The 26,754-nt window shown below is 34.4% G+C and overlaps 1 protein-coding gene and 1 long non-coding RNA gene across 2 annotated transcripts; both read right to left on the bottom strand.

Moving 5' to 3' along the window:
* Positions 1 to 8,817: 8,817 nt before the first annotated feature.
* Positions 8,818 to 10,028, bottom strand: LOC130649424 (uncharacterized). Its single transcript, XR_008983047.1, has 3 exons — positions 9,462 to 10,028; positions 9,321 to 9,375; positions 8,818 to 9,226 (listed from the first exon to the last, which is right to left on the bottom strand). It is a non-coding gene; the product is annotated as an uncharacterized LOC130649424 (long non-coding RNA).
* Positions 10,029 to 26,008: 15,980 nt separating this feature from the next.
* LOC130630011 (V(D)J recombination-activating protein 1-like) lies at positions 26,009 to 26,395 on the bottom strand. Its single transcript, XM_057443410.1, has one exon. It carries the CDS (start codon positions 26,393 to 26,395, stop codon positions 26,009 to 26,011), a length of 387 nt encoding a protein of 128 aa, XP_057299393.1.
* Between the last annotated feature and the right edge of the window lie 359 nt (positions 26,396 to 26,754).

The following is a 26,754-nucleotide window of genomic DNA, read 5'->3' as shown; positions in this document are numbered from 1 at the left end:
TTTGCAAAATGTTGTAACCTTCCTGCTAATGGTACCCTTGGAATTATGTTTAAAAACATGGACCTTATTAGAGGATGTACATGGTTTATACTCACTTGCATTATTTCTGGCAGGTGTGAATTGTAAACTGAAAGTATTCTTGCCTCCTGAGTTGGAACTGGTTGTTGTACTGGAAGAACCGTAGTCTTTTCTGACAAAATATCCACGCCCTCTCGAACCTCTTCCACGGTTGAGAGAGCCTCCACGAAAGGGAGTATAACTTCCTTTGAATTCCTTTTTTCAAAAGCTCCTTGCACTTCTGCTTAGTTTTCATGCTTGAGCACTAGTCATCCCGAAATTTTTCTCCAAATAGATCCTCTCCCATGTTGGAAAGCAATGAAGATTTTTCTTTTAGCAATTGTTTACTTTTCGTATCTTTCATGAGAGCAGATAAAACACGAACACGACGCAAATATGTCACCGCATTGTTCGCTTGTCCCAACAGCAAAATCGACTGTTCTACCAGTTCATTCACTTCCTCCAGAGCTACTTCTATTTCACCTGGGTGAGCTGATAATGCCCTTTGCATTAATGACCACATTTTAGACAAGGGCCCTAAAACATCAGTTATTTTTTGTTGGACTTTTTGACTCGACTTGTCCTCTGCAACAACTGGGGACTTGGTCTTTTCCTCCAGCAATGCTCTCAGATAGCTGTCCAAGTTTGATGGGCCAGGTACATTCTCTGGGACAGGACTTTTATTTAAAATACAAGACTTTAAATCATGATCACTAACATACGTTGCAAAATGTTTAACAACATAGTCTCTTTGATCTTCTGTAAAATTATAACTATACTCTCTTTCTGAGGGAACCACCTCAAATTTCTTTAAAGGTGGGCAATAATCCCCTTCTGATTGATCACTGACGGTGCTGTCAGTCCCAGGAAGGGAGTTTTCCCTCTTCCTGGATGCTTTCTCTGATTGACTGGCGTTAATTTCTGTCCCAGTACAAACAGGTTCGTTCTCAGTAACATTGGTAGGTTCATTCTCGGTAACATTGGTAGCCATTTTTGAAAATCTGAAGATAAGACACTTTGTTTTCACATCCCGAGAAATGTTTTAACCACAAATGACTCATTACATATGTCAATGAGTATTAGGAGAGTTGCTTTTATAAGCTCACTCTATCAAGAATTCTAGTTTAGCTAGGATAATAAAAGATAAAATACCTTTTCCTTTAGTAAACAAAACAAGATACGTCTTTCTTCGCTAGCGAAGGTTGGAAAAAGAGGATATGTGGGGCCCGCAGGGCCGCGCTTATTCTAGCGCTATAGGGTTGGATGACTCAGCATTATATCGACGGAAATTTTATGAAATAAAATTATCCTGTATCAATACAAAAAATCGCAAATATATGAGACACTCGTTGCTTCAAAGGTTTAAAAATTTTGCTGACGTCAGCAATGGCCCCATCAAGACCGAAAATTTTATTTTATAAATTTGTATACCTTTATCGTATAGACCTTGAAATGCTGATCAAGAAAATGTATAGGATCGTGTACTTTTGACAAACAGTTGCAGAGATATCAGGGTTTAAAGGTGTTTTGATGACGTCATTAACCCGTCCATTCAGAAACGGATTCCGGGACCCAGGTTTTGAAACTTACCCAAATTCGTCGCAGGTACTCCGTAGTTACCCACGCAGGAGATGACGTGAGCTATTTCCACCCGTTTCCAAGTTATTTAGCCTTAAATTTAAAAGTGCAATGCAATGGCTTCACTTACGTCAATATTGCTCTAACGTCAAACTTTGCTAATTTACAGAACATATTTATAGGCGATGTTTAATAGACTTTATCAAATAAATGTTATCCACTTTGCAAAAGTCCTCTCCCGCAAAAATATGCACAAGATGTAAAAAAGCATAAACAGTCATAACAATAATAATAATGTCAGAAACAATAAAGGTTCTACTAGTGTGCCACAATATGTAAGAAAAGCCGAATACTTTCGTAAATTATAATTAATGTGCGCGGTATATTATTTTTCAGGAGCCTCGTGAAAATTAGAATAAGCGTATCTATAAAACCTGCAAGGAGCGTGCAATACTTAAGTCTGTCCAAAAGGCTTGGTGCGGGAAAATAAATACGCGGGAAAAATGTATAAAATATACATACGCGAAACGTTCGCAAATTAAAGTGTAAGAGCATAAAATTTTTATATATATTGCAGTTTTTATATATTGCAGTTTGTCGTACTGGTTAATTGCACACGGTACGCAATATAATAAAAATATGTTAAAAAGTAAAAAATCACATACAGCGACCCACTATCCTCGATTCTAACTCTACTGGGCTCTTAACATTGCTCTTTCCATCTAAAACCAAACTAAAAAAGTGATACAGCAAGTTATGCCGTAGAAAGATTGGAAGACTGTTCAAATTTTAAAAAATCGACAAATTTAAAAAAAAATCAACTTACCATGGTTCAGTCTGACGTATTTTCTTTTCTTTCTTCTGAATTTTCTTTTGTCATTCTATAAATAAATTAAAAACAGATGCAGCGTTCTCTGGATCAGGTAAATGTAAAAATAGATGATAAATCAGTAAAAACGCAACTTACCATCGGCTACTGCAATTTTCTTCCCAACCACTGTTAGTTTCATTTTTATTCTTTTCTCGTCTTCAAAAACTCTTCTCCCTCGCTCAACGCGGCTAATTTCGACAAAGCACAGAATTGAATCGTTTTGGTTAATGAATTTCTATTCTAAAAATGTCGTGGGATATCAGTAACCGTGGTATGAATAACATAATAAATGACATAGACAAGATACAATGTCATTATTAATTCCTTACTGGGTAGTTATAATAAACACAAAAAACAATTAAACTAAAAACCTACGCTTGAGGAATATGTTTTACAAAAAAGTTAAAGAATATTAGTTCCCAAATACTGTACTTAGTCTATTATTTCCGCTTTGATTTGGTGTCAGTTATATTTAATTCGGGTGTTAACACCTTTCTTAGAAATTGTAAACATTGGATCTAAAGAATATCCGAAAATAACATAACTAATGAAGACTAGGTTGCTGTAAAAAGTTCTACACGTGTTTAAAAGTGTGAGGTATGAGACATGAATTATGAGGTGCGGTGTCCAGTCAACCATCGCGACCCAGGTTTAAGTCAGTTGTTGACTGAAAAAAGAAAGATATTTCCAGGCTGTATTAGTCAGTTTTCTGAAATTATGCAAATCTTTCTTTTTTCTAATATAAACATTACTTAATCACGCTTAAAATTTGTTTTTAGAAAATAATGTATTGTATGTCCAAAATATACTAGTGTACCTCGGTTATTGTTCTAACGATAAATTTCTAAATGCTTAGTTTTTAGTTATTTTTTTTAATCGATGTCTAAAAGTAAATTTGAAATATATCATGGAAAGCAAGCCTGTGTGTCAGTAGTACAAATGGGGTTAATCACAGTTCCAAAACATTTTTTTCGACTTGAAATTGTTTTTATACTAAATATGTTTTTGTGTAATATCACGTTGTTTCGAATAATTTTTTCCTTCAAAATTTGCATTTTTAAAATCTTAGACTTAACGTTTTTCAATCCAACGGCTAAAATATATAGAACCTGATACGAGGCTGGACCCTAAAATCCCATTATCCCCTATCAATACGAAAAATCGCAAATATATGAGACACTCATCTCTTTTAAATATCCCTCTTATATAGCTATAGAACCTGGGACGAAGTTGTTGAACCTAAAGTACAATTATCTTGTTTAAATACGAAAAAATGCAAATATTTGAGACTCATCACTTTGAAATGCCTCGTTTATCAATTCTACGGCTAAGATATATAGAACCTGAGACGAGGTTGTTGTCCTTAAATGACAGTTATCCTGTATCAGTATGAAAATCGTGAATATAAAACACTCGTCACTTTGAAATGCCTCCTTTATTAATTTTACGACAAAAATGTATAGAACCTAAGACGACGTTGTCGTCCCTGAATGACAATTATCTTGTATCAATACGAAAAATTGCAAATATATAACACTCGTCTCGTTTAAATGCCTGCTTTATCAATTTTACTGCTGAAATATATAGAACATGATATGTTGTCGTCCCTAAATGACAATTATCTTGCATCAATACCAAAAATCGCAAATATATGAGACTCTCATCTCTTTTAAATGCCCCCTTTATCAATTTTACGAATAAAATATATAGAACCTGAGGCGGGGTTATCGTTCCAAAATGACAATTATCTTGTATCAAAATGAAAAATCGTGAATATATAACACTCGTCTCTCTTAAAAGCCTCGTTTATCAATTTTACGGTTGAAATATATAGAACCTGGGACGAGGTTGTCGTCCCTAAAGTACAATTATCCTGTAATAATACTAAATATCGCAAATATATGAGTCACTCGTCACTTTGGAATGCCTCGTTTATGAATTTTACGGCTATAATATATAAAACCTGAGACGAGGTTGTCGTCCCTAAATGACAACTATCCTGTATCAATACGAAAAATCGTAAATACATGACACTAGTCTCTTTTCGTGTCTTTTTATGAGACACTCGTTGCTTCAAGGGTTTAAAAATTTTGCTGATGTCAGCAATGGCCCCATCAAGACCGAAAAAATTTTTTTATAAATTTGTATACCTGTTGCCTTCATCGTATAGATGAAGAAAATGCATAGGAATATGTACTTTTGACAAACGGTTGCAGAGATATCAAGGTTTAAAGGTGTTTTGATGACGTCATCAACCCGTCCATTCCAAAACGGATTCGGGGACCCTGGTTTTAAAACTTACCCAAATTCGTCCCAGAATTATCTATCCTGTATCAATACGAAAAATCGTAAATACATGACACTAGTCTCTTTTAAATGCCTCGTTTATCCATTTTACGGCTAAGATATGAAAACCTGAGACGAAGTTGTTGACCCTAAATTACAATTATCCTGTATTAATACAAAAAATCGCAAATATATGAGAGACTCGTCCCTTTTAAATACCTCGTTTATCAATTCCACGGCTAAGATATAAAAACCTGAGACGAAGTTGTTGACCCTAAATTACCATTATACTGTATTAATACAAAAAAATCGCAAATATATGAGACACTCGTTGCTTCAAGGGTTTAAAAATTTTGCTGATGTCAGCAATGGCCCCATCAAGACCGAAAAAATTTTTTTATAAATTTGTATACCTGTTGCCTTCATCGTATAGATGAAGAAAATGCATAGGAATATGTACTTTTGACAAACGGTTGCAGAAATATCAAGGTTTAAAGGTGTTTTGATGACGTCATCAACCCGTCCATTCCAAAACGGATTCGGGGACCCTGGTTTTAAAACTTACCCAAATTCGTCCCAGGTACTCCGCGCTATTAAACATAAAAAAATTGCACCCCACAAAATTATTGATCGGACATCTAAATATAAATTTACTCAGAAGCAAAGTACTATCCTTACAGGAGGTTGTCAAGGATCATTTGGACATTCTGCTGATATCTGAATCAAAACTTGATCAATCGTTTACCGATGCTTCAATTGCCTTAAATGGTTTCAAACGTCCCTATCGAAGAGACCGAAACAAAAATGGCGGGGGATTGGTTTTGTATGTTAATTGCGAAATAATTAGTAATGCTATAAAACTCCCTTCTTTACCTGAAGATATCGAAATAGTTGGGATCGAAGTTATCCTTCGTGCACAAAAATGGCCCGTACTGGGCATTTACAAACCACCCAATCAACGCTGCAATTATTTTCTTGAAAACCTTGGTAAAGTCCTAGATTCGTTTCATTACGAAAATTGTATAATAATGGGCGACTTCAACAGCCACGAATCCGAATTATCAATCTTAAAAACTCACTATAATCTTTCAAACTTAATTGATTCACCAACTTGTTACAAGAACCCTGCGAACCCATCCTGTATTGATCATATATAGGTTTCTGACAAGAAAAGGTTCACAAATAGCTGTGCAATAGAGACAGGACTGTCCGATTGGCACAAACTCACTGTGACTGTTATAAAAGCGGAGATGCCAAAAAAGAAACCCCGCATTATAAAGTACAGGTCTATAAAAAACTTCAATAAATCCGAATTCCAAAAAGACCTTACTAAGTCAATGGAGTTACAGGAAGTGAATTTCGCAAACCTCGATACAGCTTTTAAGAACGTAATTGAAAAACATATGCCAGTGAAGCAAAAGATGGTTAGAAACAATCATGCACCATTTATTACGAAGAGAGTACGCAAAGAAATTATGATTAGAAGTAGAAAAAGAAACGTATATAATTCGAATCCAACTGCTGAAAATTGGAACTCTTTTTGAATTCAAAGGAATAACTGTGCAAAGATTGTCAGAGATGCAAGAAAGAATTATTACAGAAAACTTGACGTGTCGAAAGTTCGAGACAACAAAGCATTTTGGAAAATCGTGATACCAAATTTCTCCGAGAAAGCAATCAAGGAAAATATAACTTCATTAGTCGAAGATGATGCTGTTTTACGAAATAAAGTTGAAATTGCAAACGTCATGAATGATTATTTCGTAAATATCACAAGATCACTGAATGTAAACAACATCCCTGAAAACAATCCAGGAACAGCTGATGATTGCTCTCGTACCGAGGTTGATGCATTATTTCAAGTTTCAAAGAACATCCGAGCATAAAAAATATCAAATCAAAATTCTCCAAAAGTGCTGACATGGACGAAATGAAATTCTGTCATGTTTCTGTTGAAAAATTAAAACTTTATATTGGTTCTTTAAAAAGTGGCAAGGCTTCTCCAGAGGGAGACATACCTGCAGATCTTCTCAAAGCTCACGCAAATGTTTTTGTTAAGCAGTTGAGTCACTGTTTTAATGACTCAGTAGATAGGTGCATCTTTCCTGAGTCTTTGAAATTTGCGGATGTGTCTCCACTCTACAAAGCAAAGTCTAGGGTCTGCAAAGAAAATTATCGACCAGTTAGTAAACTGCCAAACATGGCTAAGGTGTTTGAAAAAATCTTATTTGAACAGATAAGTGAGTTCATGGAGGGGAAAATGTCCCCTATCTTGTCCGGATTCAGGAAAGGATACAGTAGCCAACATGCTCTTTTAAATCTAATGTGCTTTCTTCAAAAAAAGTTGGACTCTAAAAAGTGTGTTGCTGCCTTGCTCATGGATCTAAGCAAGGCTTTTGACTGTATTAACCACAAGCTACTTATTGCTAAGCTTCATGCTTATGGATTTTCTTCTAGTGCATTATCTTTTATTTGGAGCTATTTAAAGAAGCGCTTTCAGAGAGTAGGTATTGATGGGGTTTTTGGTTGTTGGAAGGAAATCTTTTCTGGTATACCACAGGGGTCAATTTTGGGGCCGTTACTGTTTAACATATTTTTAAATGATTTTCTTTTTCAATATGACGTGAATATGCCGCCCTGCTCTGATATTCTAGTGTGTAACTATGCTGACGATAATACGTTTTGTGCATCAGCTGAAACCTTTCACGAAGTAAAATATATGTTAGAACAACTTTTTAGGTCAGCAGCTTTATGGTTTTCCGATAATGGCTTGCAATTAAACGCAAGCAAATGCAATTTTATAATATTCGGAAAGCCAGAAAGTCCACAAATCCGGCATTTAAATTTAAATGGAGCAATTTTATCTGCATCCAAATGTGTAAAGCTTCTTGGTATTAAATTTGACAGTCAACTTACTTTTGCAGATCATATAAACACACTGTGCAAAAGAGCTAGCTGTAAATCTAATGCCCTGAAGAGAATTTCCGGGATTGTTGATAAGAAACAGAAAAGTTTATTATATGCAACATTCATAGCATCTGAGTTCAATTATTGTCCTTTAGTCTGGGGATTTAATAGCAGGAAATCTATTTCAAAGGTGGATAGAGTTTTAAAAAGGGCAAGGTCTCAGTCTAAAGTGGAATCCATTTCTTCTACGAAAAGAATTCATATGCAACATTGTAGACAATTACTAAAAGAGGTCTACAAGACGAAATGGAAATTGAATCCTTCCTACATGGAAGGTGTGTTTCAGTTTAGAAATGATACTGGATATAATTTAAGGTCATCAAGTGCTTTAGTTAGACCTAGAATAAAATCTTCAAAATATGGACTGCAAACATTTGGATATATAGCCTCCCAATTATGGAATTCTCTTCCTGATGAAATCAAATCTGCAGAGTCTTTGGTTAAATTCTGTAGAGCTATGGGCGAATTTTCTTCTTTCCAATGCAAATGTCGGATCTGTGCAGAATACATAATTAATTTAGGAATTATTTAATTTTTCGTTTAAACAGTCGATTTTAATTAGTCTTAATAGACTAACCATCTTCTCCAGTAGAGTCTTTCATGTTTTTCAGCCAAAAAGCTTCCGGATTGATTCTACTAGAGAAATGGTATTTTATTATTATATATTATTAGTTTTTTTTATTAGTATATTTTATTAGTATATTTTAAATCTTTTGTACATTATCGACTATAAATAAAGCAATCTATCTAGTTACCCACGCAGGAGATGACGTGAGCTATTTCCACCCGTTTCCATGTTATTCAGACTTAAATTTAAAAGTGCAATGCAATGCCTTCACTTATCTCAATATACTTTCCTTTGACGTCAATATTGCTCTAACGTCAAACTTTGCTAATTTACAGAACATATTTATAGGCGATGTTTAATAGACTTTATCAAATAAATTTTATCCACTTTGCAAAAGCCCTCTCCCGCAAAATATGCACAAGATGTAAAAAAAGCGTAAACAGTCATAACAATAATAATAATGTCAGAAACATTAAAAGTTCTACCAGTGTGCAACAATATGTGAGAAAAGCCGAATACTTTCGTAAATTATAATTAATGTGCGCGGTATATTATTTTTCAGGAGCCTCGTGAAAATTAGAATAAGCGTAACTATAAAACCTGCAAGGAGCGCGCAATACTTAAATCTGTCCAAAAGGCTTGGTGCGGGAAAATAAATACGCGGGAAAAATGTATAAAATATACATACGCGAAACGTTCGCAAATTAAAGTGTAAGAGCATAGAACTTTTATATATATTGCAGTTTTTATATATTGCAGTTTGTCGTACAGGTTAATTGCACACGGTACGCAATATAATAAAAATATGTTAAAAAGTAAAAAATCACATACAGCGACCCACTATCCTCGATTCTAACTCCACTGGGCTCTTAACATTGCTCTTTCCATCTGAAACCAAACTAAAAAAGTGATACAGCAAGTTATGCCGTAGAAAGATTGGAAGACTGTTCAAATTTTAAAAAATCGACAAATTTAAAAAAAAAATCAACTTACCATGGTTCAGTCTGACGTATTTTCTTTTCTTTCTTCTGAATTTTCTTTTGTCATTCTATAAATAAATTAAAAACAGATGGAGCGTTCTTTGGATCAGGTAAATGTAAAAATAGATGATAAATCAGTAAAAACGCAACTTACCATCGGCTACTGCAATTTTCTTCCCAACCACTGTTAGTTTCATTTTTATCTTTTCTCGTCTTCAAAAACTCTTCTCCCTCGCTCAACGCGGCTAATTTCGACAAAGCACAGAATTGAATCGTTTTGGTTAATGAATTTCTATTCTAAAAATGTCGTGGGATATCAGTAACCGTGGTATGAATAACATAATAAATGACATAGACAAGATACAATGTCATTATTAATTCCTTACTGGGTAGTTATAATAAACACAAAAAACAATTAAACTAAAAACCTACGCTTGGGGAATATGTTTTACAAAAAAGTTAAAGAATATTAGTTCCCAAATACTGTACTTAGTCTATTATTTCCGCTTTGATTTGGTGTCAGTTATATTTAATTCGGGTGTTAACACCTTTCTTAGAAATTGTAAACATTGGATCTAAAGAATATCCGAAAATAACATAACTAATGAAGACTAGGTTGCTGTAAAAAGTTCTACACGTGTTTAAAAGTGTGAGGTATGAGACATGAATTATGAGGTGCGGTGTCCAGTCAACCATCGCGACCCAGGTTTAAGTCAGTTGTTGACTGAAAAAAGAAAGATATTTCCAGGCTGTATTAGTCAGTTTTCTGAAATTATGCAAATCTTTCTTTTTTCTAATATAAACATTACTTAATCACGCTTAAAATTTGTTTTTAGAAAATAATGTATTGTATGTCCAAAATATACTAGTGTACCTCGGTTATTGTTCTAACGATAAATTTCTAAATGCTTAGTTTTTAGTTATTTTTTTTAATCGATGTCTAAAAGTAAATTTGAAATATATCATGGAAAGCAAGCCTGTGTGTCAGTAGTACAAATGGGGTTAATCACAGTTCCAAAACATTTTTTTCGACTTGAAATTGTTTTTATACTAAATATGTTTTTGTGTAATATCACGTTGTTTCGAATAATTTTTTCCTTCAAAATTTGCATTTTTAAAATCTTAGACTTAACGTTTTTCAATCCAACGGCTAAAATATATAGAACCTGATACGAGGCTGGACCCTAAAATCCAATTATCCCCTATCAATACGAAAAATCGCAAATATATGACACACTCATCTCTTTTAAATATCCCTCTTATATAGCTATAGAACCTGGGACGAAGTTGTTGAACCTAAAGTACAATTATCTTGTTTAAATACGAAAAAATGCTAATATTTGAGACTCATCACTTTGAAATGCCTCGTTTATCAATTCTACGTCTAAAATATATAGAACCTGAAACGAGGTTGTCGTCCCTAAATGACAATTATCTTGTATCAATACGAAAAGTCGCAAATATAAGAGACACTTGTCTCTTTTAAATGCCTTGCTTATCCATTTTACGACTAAAATATAAAAAACCTTTGCGGAGGTTGTAGCACTAAGTGACAATTATGTTGTATCAATACGAAAAATCGCAGATAAGTAACAGTCGTCTCTTTTAAATGCCTGGTTTATCAATTTCACGGCTAAAACATATAGAACCTGAAACGAGGTTGTCGACCCTAAATGACAATTATCTTGTATAAATGCGAGAAATCACAAATATGTTACACTCGTCTCTTTTATATAGTTTAGTTCTTCCCAAAAAAAGCTTATAATACGAACTATGAAAGAGCCATTAGCTTACGCAACAGCCTTTAGTGGAGGCCAATTCCACAAAATTTGTTCTTTCAGTATATTGCATGTGGTCTTTTCCCACAAAATTTTACACAAAATTTTAAGAAACAGCAGTTTGCAACATAAAAACACAAACAATCTTACCACCCTCTCATGAATTAAAATAAAGTCATAAACCCACGTAAATTTCCAATCAAATGCCTACAAACCTCTGTAAGAATAGCCTGGTATTATACGTGTAGGCTGACAAAAGTTTAACAGGATGTCAGAAACAAAACAGTAAAAAATAACTTAACACACGCTTTAAATTCTGAAAAAAATTATTGCACTGGCCATATTGCACGTAGTCCCTTGTGAAAATGTGAAAATAATTATACTCTTATGGGCATGAAAATACATCCTTCTATCCTGCAAAAGTTTAAGTCCTTGAAAGATTTTGTAGGTAGCTAGCTAGCTTGTTACATCATAACTCGTGCTCATAACAGAAAAGAAGTTTGGAAACAAAGGTAGCTAGCTATAGATAATTAAAAAAGAGGAATAACAATATAAGTCATAGGTTAGAGCTAGCCATGGGACGGGGAGCTGAACTTGGAGGCTAACATTATCTAGCTAACAGTATCTAAGAGTCCCAGTTAAATATACTTAAACTGGGAACACTTAGCTAAAACTAAAGCTAGCTATTTATGCTTAGTAGAACCCATATAAAGAGAAACAATAGTAATGTAAAAATAATAACATTACAGTGAGCAATAAGTTCAACATACCAAAGTTTTCCGTTTGTTAGTCAGCCAACAGCTTTATGTATAGCATTTTAGTACAAACACATTAGTTACGCGCCAGGGAATACATACATTAGTTACGCGCCAGGGAATACATTAAATATGCAACAAAAACATAAACAAATGTGGTGGCTGGGTTTTTTTTAAAAAAAAGAGGTAAAATATAAAACTTCAAGAATTTGACTTTTCTTGGAAAATGCGAGTCTGCTTGCTCCAGTGACATAAAAACTAAACGCCTGAAAACATCAAAGTTCTTACTATTATTGATTTTAAATCCACTTCAAACTCTAGCCTTTATTTTCTACTTCTAACTTTACTACTTTACTTCTAGCTCTAGCTACCACTTCTTACTTCACTTCTTGGACTTTTTTCTCTGAATTACTTTTTGCACTTTTTTCAAGACGAAGGGACCGTTCTTTTGTTGTTGTTTTTTTTCGGTGTCGAGGGACACCATTTTTGTAAAAAAAGCCGTTAAAATTTTTTCAGCAAATCAAGTTGCTCCAATTTGATCACGTGATGTAAACAAAGTAAACTCGCTAGCAAAATGGATATAACTTTTTCGGAGACTTCAAAGGAAATTTCGGCTACATCAAAGGAAAATGAACACATCGACTTTGCCTGTCACAGACAGACGGACACACTTAGCGTATTATTATATAGATTTTTTAAATGTAGCAGTCTTGGATCATCTACCAAGTGTTGTATGGGCTAGTCACGAATGCCACACTAAACTGCTGTAGAGGCACCAATCTGGAAGCTATTGGTACTAAATTGTAAACTATCCTCTAGGCTGATATACAAAAACTTCGAGGCATTCTTTAAGTAATAAAATGCCCATTTGATAAGATAAACAATGGACCAGCCTTAGCCTCACAAAAAAATGCGTATTGTTTAGAGCGTTCGTTGCACAAAATGGAAATACTGGACAAATGGGTGTTCAATCATGGAAAATCAAATTGCGACACATTTCCTAAATTGATCTGTTTTGGATGCCTTTATGTTTTGATGGCGTAACAAATTTGGAGCGCAAAACTGCAAAAAAGGCAAGAAGGATGAGTGTGAAACATAATGTTTTGTGGTAATGAGTAAATTCTGATTTACGATTAATAAAGATTTTATTCAGATGTACACGTGTAAGGGGCAATCTCGTAGTATAAGAATGGTGACGTAAAATAATTTACTTATGGAAGATATAGTTTCTATTTAACCGTGCATCTTGATATGGTATTGTATGCCAAGCAAAAATACGTTTATTGTTGAAAAACTACCACGATCTACCACGCAAGACACAAAGAATTGAAAAATTATTTCATTAAGATGAAACATAGATACCGCGACGTGTTTGCAAAATTATGATACCAGAGCGATAAGCCTTGTGTTTGGGTAAATGGCAGAATACAAGTAATAATCTACAGACTCTTCAATAGCTTCCAAACATATAAAACCGAGAAATAGCTATGGAGCACCTGTGTACATTCGTGCCTTCTTTTTTAACTTGTCCATCTGTTCGGCTGTAAAAAAAAACAAGTGACGTATTAATAACATATCTTTGCACAAATTCGCTTTAACCTAAGAGCTTGACTAAATGGTATTTCCTTTTTATTGTGAAATGGATGGCAGCTAGAAAAACAAAAATACTGGTGCGCATCAGTATGGGTGAACTTAATTGTAGGATGTTAGCTATTGAGATATTCAATAAACTCCTGCAGTTGCTCCTTGCCATGTTCTTAAATTAAAAGGATATCAATATAGCAACATCTTACCCACGGCTAAAGTTTGTAGTTTTTTAAAACCTCATCCTATAATGGTCTTCAAACCGTCCTTACGAGGAATACTGGGGTAAAGTCCCACAACATCATTAGAAGATGGCATCATGAGGTAGAGGTGGAAACTCTCAGTTTACATAAAAAGTCATTCGTATATATGATGTATGATTTAACTTTCCTGGAAGGAGGTTGTAGGTTAAAGTCAGGAAAAGAAGAAATTTTCTCTCTCAAATCGCTGCCTGTTCTGCAACAAGAAAGTTTAGGAGTTTTCGACGATTTCAGTTTTGCCGATACTTCGTTTCCAGCATTTGCCTTCTCTTTTATCGGGTCGGCTTTGATGGGATCCCATCATGGCCGACCCAATAAAATGTGTAAAGTGTGTTGCTGCGCGACGCATCATGTCAAGGGCTTGCTAAATAAAAAATGTTGGTATTTTAACTTTTGCGGGAGTCCAAACCTTTAATTTAATGCTGAGCCTCTGAGACATCTCTGTTGAACAGCCTATGTGTCTTTTAGGACTTCTTTACCAGATAGCTGCAATTAGTTAAAAAAAACCTAGAATACAAGTTTTACTTTTTTTAAAAAAAGCCAGTTAAGTTTTAACTGTCACCCATTTCACGACTTTATTAAAACCCTTTTATTTCTAGATAGACGGCTGCAACTATTAAAGAAAACACTGCAACACTGAGCGTCTATTTATTTGAAAAGAGTTTAGTTTGCGTTTTCCCCTATTGTACGGACATTCTAGTTGTAGAAGTATTTCCTTTAAAGAACTTTTTGTCTCTGTTCTAGAGAAATCCCTTTTTAACCGGTGCACTAAGCATAGTTGCAACTAATTACACAAGTTTCAACACAAGCAAGGTTGGATTTATCTCCCAACAGCAATTTGTTTATTAATAGCTGTAACTGTCTATTTGTGTGCAAAAAAAATGTCGTGTTACGGTCTCATCAAAATACGGACTATTTTTATACCATGCAAAGGAGTTTTCATTTCATTTTCCTCTTTTGACGCATTTAGGACGCTGCAAAATTCTGAATAAATCACCAATCAGCTAGCCTTAAAATTTTGTTGCCCACGATTTTCTAATGTTAAATTATTTTTGCCCGTGTTTATTGTCACATCGCCACTTTTAACTTTTCCAATTCCCCGCCAAATGACGAAAAAGGCAGTCTAAATTTCAGCGAGAAGATCGAAGCAATCAAATCATGGTCGTGGTCAGTGTTAGGTTTGTAGGTCTCTGTTTATCCTTCTTTTCTTCCAAACGCTTTTTATTTTTGTAATATTTATTTTCTTTCTGCGTTTTCACACGTTAAGGTAAATATACTTTCACGTGTTCTAGCCATATTTAAATCTTAAACCAATTTTAAGACTACGAACGGAAATTTTAAGGTAGCATACTAAAGTCAGATAGCTAGCCTTCATTGCTATGCCTTTAAAGTTTTTCTTCAGTTTTAAGAGCTTTTTAAAATTTCTGAAAGTGGCCAAATACTGGGGCATTTTCGAATAATGTTTTAAATGCAGTGTTCTTTTTACTGACAACAACTTTGGCAAACTTATTTTGCAAAATAAAATTGCTAAGTGATTGTTTTGGCTATACGGGGTAACAACGGGCTGTTTCTTGTGTTTATGTTTAAACCGAAGTTAAGATATAATTTTTTTAAAAAAGGTTCTTCGCTTTTAGATGTGCGACATGGTATACTTGCACTAAGTGCTCCGCCTGGTGTTAGCGACAAACTGTTTCCTGTGTTTCCATTTCACCGAAGTTGCGATAAAGTTTTTTTTTGAAAAGGGTGTTAATGTAATTAACTGTATGGATAAGCGTACTAAGTTACCTGCACTACGTTCAGTATCCCAAAAAAAAATGGCAGACGCGGGTCCCCTGGCTAATTTAAATTTAATTTTCCGTCCATTTTATTCCAATTTCAAATCCTGAAATCTGCACGTTTAACCACATTTTAATCGCCTTTTCGGTTTTACTAATCAAAACAGTGTTAATGCTGGGTGCTCTGCGTAACGTTCTAACGACGTAAAAAAATAGTACTCGAAATAAGCTGTATTTACCATAAAATAACAATTAAGTTTGGTTAAAATCACTGTCGTGCCCTGTTTCGGTTTTGACAGATGGAATCAGAAGATTCGGGTTAATTGTGCTTATGTAAAAAAACTTTGAAAAACCTCAAACTACAAGAACGTGTAATTAAGTAGTATGGGCACAGACCACAAAGTTGTTAAGCTAAGAAAAATTGTCATAGTTTACGAAATAATGCTGTTGTCATACATTCTGGCACAGTGGTAAAAGCCATGACAGGAAGCAATTCCCAACTGAAAGTTTTGCAGTTGCAAACTTTGTGGCAACATATGAAAACATTTGAACATTAGAAATGCGGAAACTCTCATAACTTTAGAAAGAAACGCGAATGCCGATAAAACTTAGCAATCTTATTGCAAGAAAAAAGTCTGAAATTAAACATTCTACCATTTTTTATGAACATACGATCTTGTAAAAGGAAACTATTATAATATTAATACATTTTTTTCTTTACGTTTCATACATAGCTAATAGAAAAAAAAATTAATTAGCAAAATGACGTTTAACATCACATCGAACGAAAATCAACTTTAAAATCATCAATATGAACATCCGCCTTCTCCGCGCGTAATTAAAAAACGTAGTTGATAGTTTATATCAGAAAAGAAAAGAACGCTTTGCATAATTTCAAAGAACTCAATGATTCATCCCTTCAGTCAACAAATAATCAGATTCTCAAGTTTGAGTTGCGATTGTTGGCACAAAATCTCACGGTTCAATGTAGCCCAATTCAGCCTTCCTTAAAACACGTAATATATTTTTATAACAACCTAGTCTTCAATAGTTATGGCGGCCATGAACTATTTTTTTCTGCCCGGACAACAAAAATGCAATGGAGCGAAAACATACAAACCTTGCCATATTTACAATTTACGAGACAGATTATAACAAAAATAAAATAGCATTTCACCTGATAGTTATAAAGGAAATGACTTCCACAGTGGAATTACTAGCACACCTTTAACTTCGTTGTCAATGGTAAGTAGTTGTATTGATGCACCCAAGAATATAAAAATGCGTCTGCGCTAAACTTCCTGAGCACAAGAAATTTGAATAAAATCTATCCTGTTTCTTGTTTTGAAAAGTAGCGACACAATCAATTGTAAAAGATCCCCATTGTGACTACCTGGATACATTGTGGACTAGTCTCCCAATCATCGTAATCTATATTTCTCGAGGTTTTATCAGCGGTTTTATTAAGGAATCTGGGCACCCAGTTGGTTATAAGATTGATATAATCAATTCTTAATAGTTCAAATATCTTTAATGAAATACTTTAATACTCCCAGATGAAATCATCTTAGATGCTGTGTAATTATCAGTAAACCAACTTGTTCCTTAAGTTACTATAAGCCAAACTCTACGGCTTTTATTTCGCAATACGGAGCGGACACCATCTTATAACCTCTGTTTTCATTTGCTGCCCTGTCAGCAACTTCTACGCCTTCTGATTGGACAAAAATATTTTTCTTTCTTGATCTTGTATACAAGACGAAATATAGCTCCTGGAGAGTTTAAATCAAAAGATTTTTCTGAAAAATCTTTATATACAAATGGAATGGAATAAAAAATTATAAAGCAGTCGCCCAGATATTCGGTTTCCATAGTTCCTATTAGTGTCAAAACGTTTTTTCCATTAAACACCTAGATATTGGAATTAGGGTCAGCAACTTCGTCTCAGGTTCTATATACTTTATCCGTAAAATTAAAAAACGAGGCATTTAAAATTGACGAGTGTCTCATATATTTGTGATTTTCGTATTGATACAGGATAATTGTCATTTAGGGTCAACAAATTCGTCTCAGTTTCTATATACTTTGGCCGCAAAAATTGATAAAAGAGGCATTTAAGAGACACGAGTGTCATGTATAGGACATTTTTCGTATTGATAAAAGATAATTGTCATTCAGGGTCAACAACTTCGTCTCAGTTTCTATATGTTTTAGCCGTAAAATTGATACACGAGGCATTAAAAAAAGACGAGCGTTGTATATTTGCGATTTTTTGTATTGACACAAGATAATTGTCATTTAGGGACGACAACCTCATCTCAGATTCTATATAATTTAGCCGTAAAATTGATAAACGAGGCATTTAAAAGAGCCGAGGGTCTCATATATTTGCGATTTTCGTATTGATACAGGATAATTGTCACTTTGGGTCGACAACCTCGTCTCAGGTTCCATATATTTTAGTCGTAAAATTGACAAACGAGGCATTAAAAAGAGACGAGTTTTATATATTTCCGATTTTTCGTATTGATACGAGGCAATTGTCATTTAGGGACGACAACATGATACAAGATAATTGTCATTTAGGGACGACAACCTCGTCTCAGGTTCCATATATTTTAGTCGTAAAATTGACAAACTAGGCATTTAAAAGAGACGAGTGTTATATATTTGCAGTTTTTCGTATTGATACAGGATAATTGTCCTTTAGGGTCGACAACCTCGTCTCAGGTTCTATATATTTTAGCCGTAAAATTGATAGACGAGGCATTTCAAAGTGACGAGTATCATGTATTTGCAATTTTTTGTATTGATACGAGGCAATTGTCATTTAGGGACGACAACAAGATACAAGATAATTGTTATTTAGGGACGACAACCTCGTCTCAGGTTCTATATATTTTTGCCGTAAAGTTGAAAAACGAGGCATTTTAAAGTGTGCCATAAATTTGCGATTTTTCGTATTGATCAAGATAATTGTACTTTAGGGTCAACAACGTCTCAGTTTCTATATATTTTAGTCGTAAAATTGATAAACGAGGCATTTCAAAGTGTGCCATGTATTTGCTATTTTTCGTATTGATCAAGATAATTGTACTTTAGGGTCAACAAAGACTCAGGTTCTATATATTTTACGCGTAAAATTGATAAATGAGGCATTTCAAAGTGACGAGTATCATATATTTGCGATTTTTTGTATTGATACAAGATAATTTTCATTTAGGGACGACAACCTCGTCTCAGGTTCTATATCTTTTAGCCGTAACATTGATAAACGAGGCATTTCAAAGTGTGCCTTGAATTTCGTATTGATACAGGATAATTGTACTTTAGGTTCAACAACCTCGTTTCAGGTTCCACATATTATAGCCGTAAAATTGATAAACGAGGCATTTCAAAGTGACGACTGTCATATATATGCGATTTTTCGTATTGATACAGGATAATTGTCATTTAGGGAGGACTACCTCGTCTCAGGTTCTATATGTTTTAGTCGTAGAATTGACAAACGAGGCATTTAAAAGAGACAAGTGTTATATATTTGCAATTTTTCGTATTGATACAAGATACTTGTACTTTAGGGTCGACAACCTCGTCTCATGCTCTATATATTTTAGCCCTAAAATTGATAAACGAGGCATTTGAAAAGTGTGCCATGAATTTGCGATTTTTCGTATTGATCAAGATAATTCTAATTTCGGGACGACAACCTCGTCTCAGGTTCTTTATATTTAAGTCGTAAAATTGACAAACGAGGCATTTAAAAGAGACGAGTTTTATATATTTGCGATTTTTCGTATTGATACAAGATAATTTTCATTTAGGGACGACAACCTCGTCTCAGGTTCCATATATTTTAGTCGTAAAATTGACAAACTAGGCATTTAAAAGAGACGAGTGTTATATATTTGCAGTTTTTCGTATTGATACAGGATAATTGTCCTTTATGGTCGACAACCTCGTCTCAGGTTCTATATATTTTAGCCGTAAAATTGATAGACGAGGCATTTCAAAGTGACGAGTATCATGTATTTGCAATTTTTCGTATTGATACGAGGCAATTGTCATTTAGGGACGACAACAAGATACAAGATAATTGTTATTTAGGGACGACAACCTCGTCTCAGGTTCTATATATTTTTGCCGTAAAGTTGAAAAACGAGGCATTTTAAAGTGTGCCATAAATTTGCGATTTTTTGTATTGATACATGATAATTGTCATTTACGGTCGACAACCTCGTCTCAGGTTCTATATCTTTTAGCCGTAACATTGATAAACGAGGCATTTCAAAGTGTGCCATGAATTTTTTGCAATTTTTCGTATTGATACAGGATAATTGTACTTTAGGTTCAACAACCTCGTTTCAGGTTCCACATATTATAGCCGTAAAATTGATAAACGAGGCATTTCAAAGTGACGACTGTCATATATTTGCGATTTTTCGTATTAATACAAGATAATTGTCATTTAGGGAGGACTACCTCGTCTCAGGTTCTATATGTTTTAGTCGTAGAATTGACAAACGAGGTATTTAAAAGAGACAAGTGTTATATATTTGCAATTTTTCGTATTGATACAAGATACTTGTACTTTAGGGTCGACAACCTCGTCTCATGCTCTATATATTTTAGCCCTAAAATTGATAAACGAGGCATTTTAAAGTGTGCCATGAATTTGCGAATTTTCGTATTGATCAAGATAATTCTAATTTCGGGACGACAACCTCGTCTCAGGTTCTATATATTTTAGTCGTAAAATTGACAAACGAGGCATTTAAAAGAGACGAGTTTTATATATTTGCGATTTTTCGTATTGATACAAGATAATTTTCATTTAGGGACGACAACCTCGTCTCAGGTTTTATATATATTAGTCGTAAAATTGACAAGCGAGGCATTTAAAAGTGTGCCATGAATTTGCGATTTTTTGTATTGATACATGATAATTGTCATTTACGGTCGACAACCTCGTCTCAGGTTCTATATCTTTTAGCCGTAACATTGATAAACGAGGCATTTCAAAGTGTGCCATGAATGTACTTTAGGTTCAACAACCTCGTTTCAGGTTCCATATATTATAGCCGTAAAATTGATAAACGAGGCATTTCAAAGTGACGACTGTCATATATTTGCGATTTTTCGTATTGATACATGATAATTGTCATTTACGGTCGACAACCTCGTCTCAGGTTCTATATCTTTTAGCCGTAACATTGATAAACGAGGCATTTCAAAGTGTGCCATGAATGTACTTTAGGTTCAACAACCTCGTTTCAGGTTCCATATATTATAGCCGTAAAATTGATAAACGAGGCATTTCAAAGTGACGACTGTCATATATTTGCGATTTTTCGTATTGATACAAGATAATTGTCATTTAGGGAGGACTACCTCGTCTCAGGTTCTATATGTTTTAGTCGTAGAATTGACAAACGAGGCATTTAAAAGAGACAAGTGTTATATATTTGCAATTTTTCGTATTGATACAAGATACTTGTACTTTAGGGTCGACAACCTCGTCTCAGGTTCTATATATTTTAGCCGTAAAATTGATAAACGAGGCATTTTAAAGTGTCTCGGGCAACTTACGGAACGTCTGGAATTATTTCGGGTAAAGCACGTATAAAACGCGTTTTTCACAATTTTATACCGCGTTTTGCTATCTGACGTGTTTGTTTTGACGTGGTGTTTTTGTGTATGACTACATCGATGATGAGCCAATTTTTTAAGTTTGTGAAGGAAGGCGCCGCCATCTTCAGGAAAGTGATGTTGACAAAGGTACCCGTAGTGATTACACAGAAAATCATGGTTTGTTAAATTATTACCGATATATATTTAAACTACTAGTAAAAGCATAATTAAAATTATATATATATTTAATTAAGAATACCTGGAAATGTCGTAGATCACAGCGGATTAGCTAGCTAAAATAGTTGTGGGTGCAAGTCCCACCTCTGTACAAAAAGAGTAGCTTAATTAGAAAAGCAATTTAGCTAGTATTCTCTTAGATTAAGTATAGCCAGTAAGTAAATACATTAAAGGTTCCCTCATTTTAATGATGTTACCTAATTAAGTTCTATTCATATAAGTATTTAAGAAAATAACATTCGTTTTTTACAGAAAAGTTTAGTACAGCAAAAAATTGTAAATAAACTTTCAAATTTTGAGCTACCTCACTTCATGCGGCTTTATCATGCTCCAATTCTTCTCGAACTTTGAAATTCATAATGGCTGCATAATTGACGTCACAAGGACCATTTACATGAGCTTATCTTTGCTGTACTGAATGATTAAAACTGCAAAAACGTAAAAAAACATTTCCAGTGCAAATCTTCTATTATTATTATTGTATATAAATAAATTTTATTAATTAAATTTAAAAATTTCTTCCTGGAAAAGTACACAATTGCATGCACATATATACCTTGGATCCTTTTTCCATGTTATTTAGTTCTTCCAATAACGCAGCTTTATCAAAATTTATTTTATTAGGGTCTGGGCTATGCCGCTTCTTTTTACCTAGTGCTGCATTTACTTCTCCACATTGATGTTTTTTTCCTAAAAATGTGAATATAAATAATTAGTTTTTACAAAGAAAATTTGATATGAAAGAGAAAGAAAAGGAATGAGTAATTATTACCTATGATTCTCTGGAGAGCTTCATCCTTTATCTCAAAATACTGGATTGATCGTGATTTTCTGTATGAAGATGCAGACTGTCTGATCCTGAAAACAGTTTCCATTTCCTTGCCACTTCCGTAACATTTGCTTTCCAAGGACTTTTTTATTCTGCTGTTCCGCTGTCTAATTCCTTTTTTTTCTGCAAATCAGACTTGGCCTCAACTAAATTTACAGATTTAATTAAATGTGAGGACTTTAGTGAACGGTGTGTCATATATGCTATCCCACTTCCAATTTATTGATTTAAGTTCTCCTTCTGCATTAATTTTCATATATTTCATGTCATATTTTGTTGACTGTATTTCAAATGAGATGGTGAAAGAGCTGTCTCCTGTTTTTTTCTTATTCTTAGGTGTGTTCATTTTATTAGGTGTTAGCACTCACCAATTCTGTCCTGATGGGTGTCTTTATATCTATTGACTTGTTTGTATTTAAAGGTGCATTTATGTTCACTGCTTCTGGTGTATTTTGCTTGCACACAATTGGTGTGTTTATAGACATATTTTTATTTAACGGTGTGTTTGTATTGATAGCTGTATTTGTAATACTATCTAATGTGTTTGTTATGTCCAAGAAAACTTTTTTTGATGTTTTATATTTTTTATTTCGGCGTTCAGTTGCAGTAGGAAACGTATTTTTTCCTCTAGTAGTAAAAAGAACATCTTTCACAATTATGGATTGTGTGTGTATTTTTTTCTACATTGCTGAATTTGTTCCAAACATCTCTGGAATAGTCCTTTAAGTACTTCACCCTGATATTGCCATGCATTTTCCTTTTCTAACAAAGGAAACAAGCTCTTTAGCCTTCCTGTTAAAGTGAGATTTCTTCAAGTTTACACAAGAAGGGAACATAGAAATGAAGGCATTGTATCTGACACCTTCATGGTGGTAACTTACACTCTGGATCTCACGTAAAACCTCTCCTCGCATAAAGGCGCATTAAAAATAATTTGCCATGCAACCATGGAATGAATTTCTCTGCCTCCAATTTCCGCTAAATATCCGCCATTTCTATTAAAAATTCTCCCGCGCGTTTTACATCTGCTGGCATCACGGAAAAGTTCCGACGCAGGCACGGCAATAATGTCAAAACCGTGAATTTTTGCAGACACATTCTATTTATGACAAATATTCTTGTGAAAGTGACGGAAAAGCATGATCGCACTATGCGCGTAGGACTAACGACATACTTTGTTGACGTAATTCATCCACAAAATGATTACGAACGGTAATAAAGCCGCTCAAAGATTGTCGTATTTATATTTTTCGAGATATTCGCGAAAAGAGGATTGTTCAAAATCTTCAAATCGAGGCTGTGACGTCATAATATTTAATTTACATTTAAAACACCTTTTTTCAGGAAGCCCTAAAGTCATGTTAACTATTGGACATTCATCTGTTATTGTGACTAGTACCCTTAAAGTGCGCCGATGAATTTAACAAATCCCAGACGTTCCGTAAGTTGCCCGAGTAATTCTGCCTATATGTACTTTTGAAAACTTTGGTGGAAACACCTTTACTTTACCAGTTAGTTCACGGCCATCTGTCGATGGAAGGAAAGTGTGCGCATGCGCCGGGTTTTTTAAAAATCACGCGTGGTTTCCGAATTCCATAATGGCTTCTTGCGCTCAAGGGATGCGGACTTGGCGAAGAATATCTTTAAAAAAACATAAAATTTTAGGCCCCGTGGAAAAGAGAGGGAGCTTGGTCAGCTTTTTTTAGAGAAATAAACCATGCCGGATGAACGAAAGCCCAAAATAGCAAGTTCCTTTGGCGATAAGCTGCGGTGACACATGGCTGAAAAAGACAACCTGGATTCGTCTTGGAAATGTGGTTGCAAGGAAATTGAACACGATATTTCAAGTTCTACCCAAACTAGGAATATCAGGTAAATTTTTTTTGATAGAGTATTGTTTGGAGAACTTATTTTGATTGGAGTGATGTTGCTGTACTTTTTTTTGTGAGCACCATTATAGCTCAAAGGTAGCCAAAAAATTTTAAAATACCCAAAGTAGCCATATTTGCTATCATCTAATTCCATTATAATAAATTTTAGAAATACATCCTAGAAACATAACATGGTAGCCACGCACAGTAAGGCTGCCATCAAAATATGTTATGTCCTCCGACTGACTTGCTTCAGTGATAAAAACCCGAGTCGACAAGTCGAAGAAAAAAAAACAGGAATTTTTTTTCCTTTCCTTTGGATGCCGTGATATCTTTTTATCTATCCAATCATATTTAATTGATGTGCTTTATAATTGATTGGAAATTAAAAAAAGAGAACAAGCCATCAGTTGGCTTATGTGGTATAAAGGGTCTGCAAGCAATGTTGAGTAGCGCTATACTGTTTTTTAGTCCAGGGAACAAATTTAATTGCTCCTATCTGAAAATCCCTAGGAAAAATCCGACCTACTCATTTTCTCATTTTTGCAGGAACTTAAGGAGGGACGAAGCACTTGCGACCTGGGGTGGACACGTGTCAGGTGTTCGTTCATCATTGCTTGCAATCGCTTTGTGGGAGGCTTCATTTGAAAATAAGTAGCCATCAACTTGTTGAATGTTGGATGAATGCTCTCTGCACCCTGCTCTCCATAAAAACCAAATGCTGTACCCCATCTTCTGACAAAATCAATCGCATGATTTTCCAGCATGTGTAACTTTGGCGTAATCGACGCATCTGGCCAAGTTTTTCGGTAATAGTTCATGAAGTTTTTAATTGCAGTTTCTATAAAATAAATAGGCTGCAAATTACTCTGCAGCAACATTCAAGCACATATGCATGACACCCAGCAATAAAGCTCTCTTTTATGAATTTTGATTGTAGTTTTTTTTGGCATAACATGGAAAAGTTATTCATAAAAAGGTACCTAAATCATTCAACATTTTCTTGTCAAATTTTCAAATTTAATAATTGCATTTTTAGTTTTTCCAGATGTTGCAATTAATTGATTTTTTAAAAATTTGGTTCTGTTTTGAATGGTCTTTGTACTTGCAATATCACTTTCTTTTGTAGGTGTTGGTGTTGAAGTCATAACCAATGGCTGAAAATAATTCAAGCTTTCATTATATACCACCCAGAAAATTTTTTCACACAAACGTCATTTTTGAAACACCAGAAAGCATAACTAGTTTCCAGAGAAACGATATGTCGTATGTGAATGGAGAATATAATGAATAGACCTTTTCTGTCAACACCTGTGTTTGCCTGTTGCCGAATAAACAGTGTTCGAATTTAATTTGAAATATGTTATGTATATGTATAGTTTATATTAATGTGGGTTTTTAAGAAACATTCCAGGCTCAAATGGTTGTTTTTTTAAGAAACATTGAGCCTGCCTTACAAAACCAGTTTCTTAAAAAAAATGTGTACTTACTCTACCAGCTGTTTTGAATACAATGCTTTTATTTGGAAGTTTTGATTCAGCCATTTTGTTCCAGATGATTTGCAAAACTGCTTCATCAGATTTTGCATCATTAATTGTTGGAGATTGACTGATGCACGATGCCTCATGCTGTTTTTTTTCTTTTTCTTCGTCCAAATTAAATAAATGACCACATCTTTTACATTTGGTCGATAACATTTTTGTGAGATTTTGTATCTTTTTTGATGGATTAATTTGGTTGCTTTTTATAAGCAGTTCGCATTGAGGGCATTTCCAGTCCGTTTCTCTCCTACCTTCAATATTGGGTACCAAACATTCTAAGCAGAAGTTGTGCTCACAAGGCATTTTCCCTACAGGTCTTCTCAGAATATCCTTGCACAAAAAGCATATAAATTCTGGCAGTGACTTATTACAAGAGAAATCCTCTCTGCTGTATCTCTTTGGTATGATATCTGCTGGAGTCTTTCCGTATAACACCTCAGTCATGTGTCGTGTCCACATACTACCATCTTTCGGTGGTCTTCCCACACTTTTAGATTTGGTTTTTTTTCCACCTCTTGATTTAATAGACCCCAATTAGCAAATGTGACACAGTCACTTGAATTATGTGGAAACCATGATTTCACATTTAATATGGGTGTTGTATTTTTGGTTTCCACATTTTTCATTAAAGAGTAGCATTTTAAAGAAATTTTTCTAGGGTGTAATGTTGGAATGTCCCCTTTTAGGTCTATTCTAAAGGCTTTTTCAATTCTTTCAGAAAATTTTTTGACGGATAAGGCATTTCTTAGGACCTTACCAGTATGCTCCTGACAAATTCGACACAGTTTTGTTAAATATATATTGTGTTGACTCTCTGGGTCAGCCATCTTTGTGACAAAACGAAAGTGAAATTTCAACTAAAAGTTGTGGTTGCAAAATCTTGTATCACCACGTATAAAAAAAGTACAGCAGATAAGTGCAACTGGAATTAGATCATTGAATAGTTCCTTTAACTTTCAGGAAAAATTTTACACCGTTCTTTCGGGTAGAATTAGCGCAAATATATGACAAAAATGACCAATATTTGCTATAAGGCTAGCTAGCTTCTAAGTTTTTTGTGTTTTGTTTGGGCGCGAATCCGGCTGAAATGATTGACATTTTAGACGGTGTGGTCACTCTTACCAAGGTTAAAAATACTATTTATCCCACTAGCCCTCCTACAGATTGGTAAATTGCATTTAAATCA

Source organism: Hydractinia symbiolongicarpus, chromosome 1 (genome assembly GCF_029227915.1).
Source record: "Hydractinia symbiolongicarpus strain clone_291-10 chromosome 1, HSymV2.1, whole genome shotgun sequence".
Lineage (NCBI taxonomy): Eukaryota > Metazoa > Cnidaria > Hydrozoa > Anthoathecata > Hydractiniidae > Hydractinia > Hydractinia symbiolongicarpus.
This window is presented reverse-complemented; position numbering and strand designations above follow the sequence as displayed.

What these genes read in the sequence shown, in the direction of transcription:
- LOC130630011 (XM_057443410.1), bottom strand. Translation starts at nt 26,395, where the DNA reads ATGGCTGACCCAGAGAGTCAACACAATATATATTTAACAAAACTGTGT.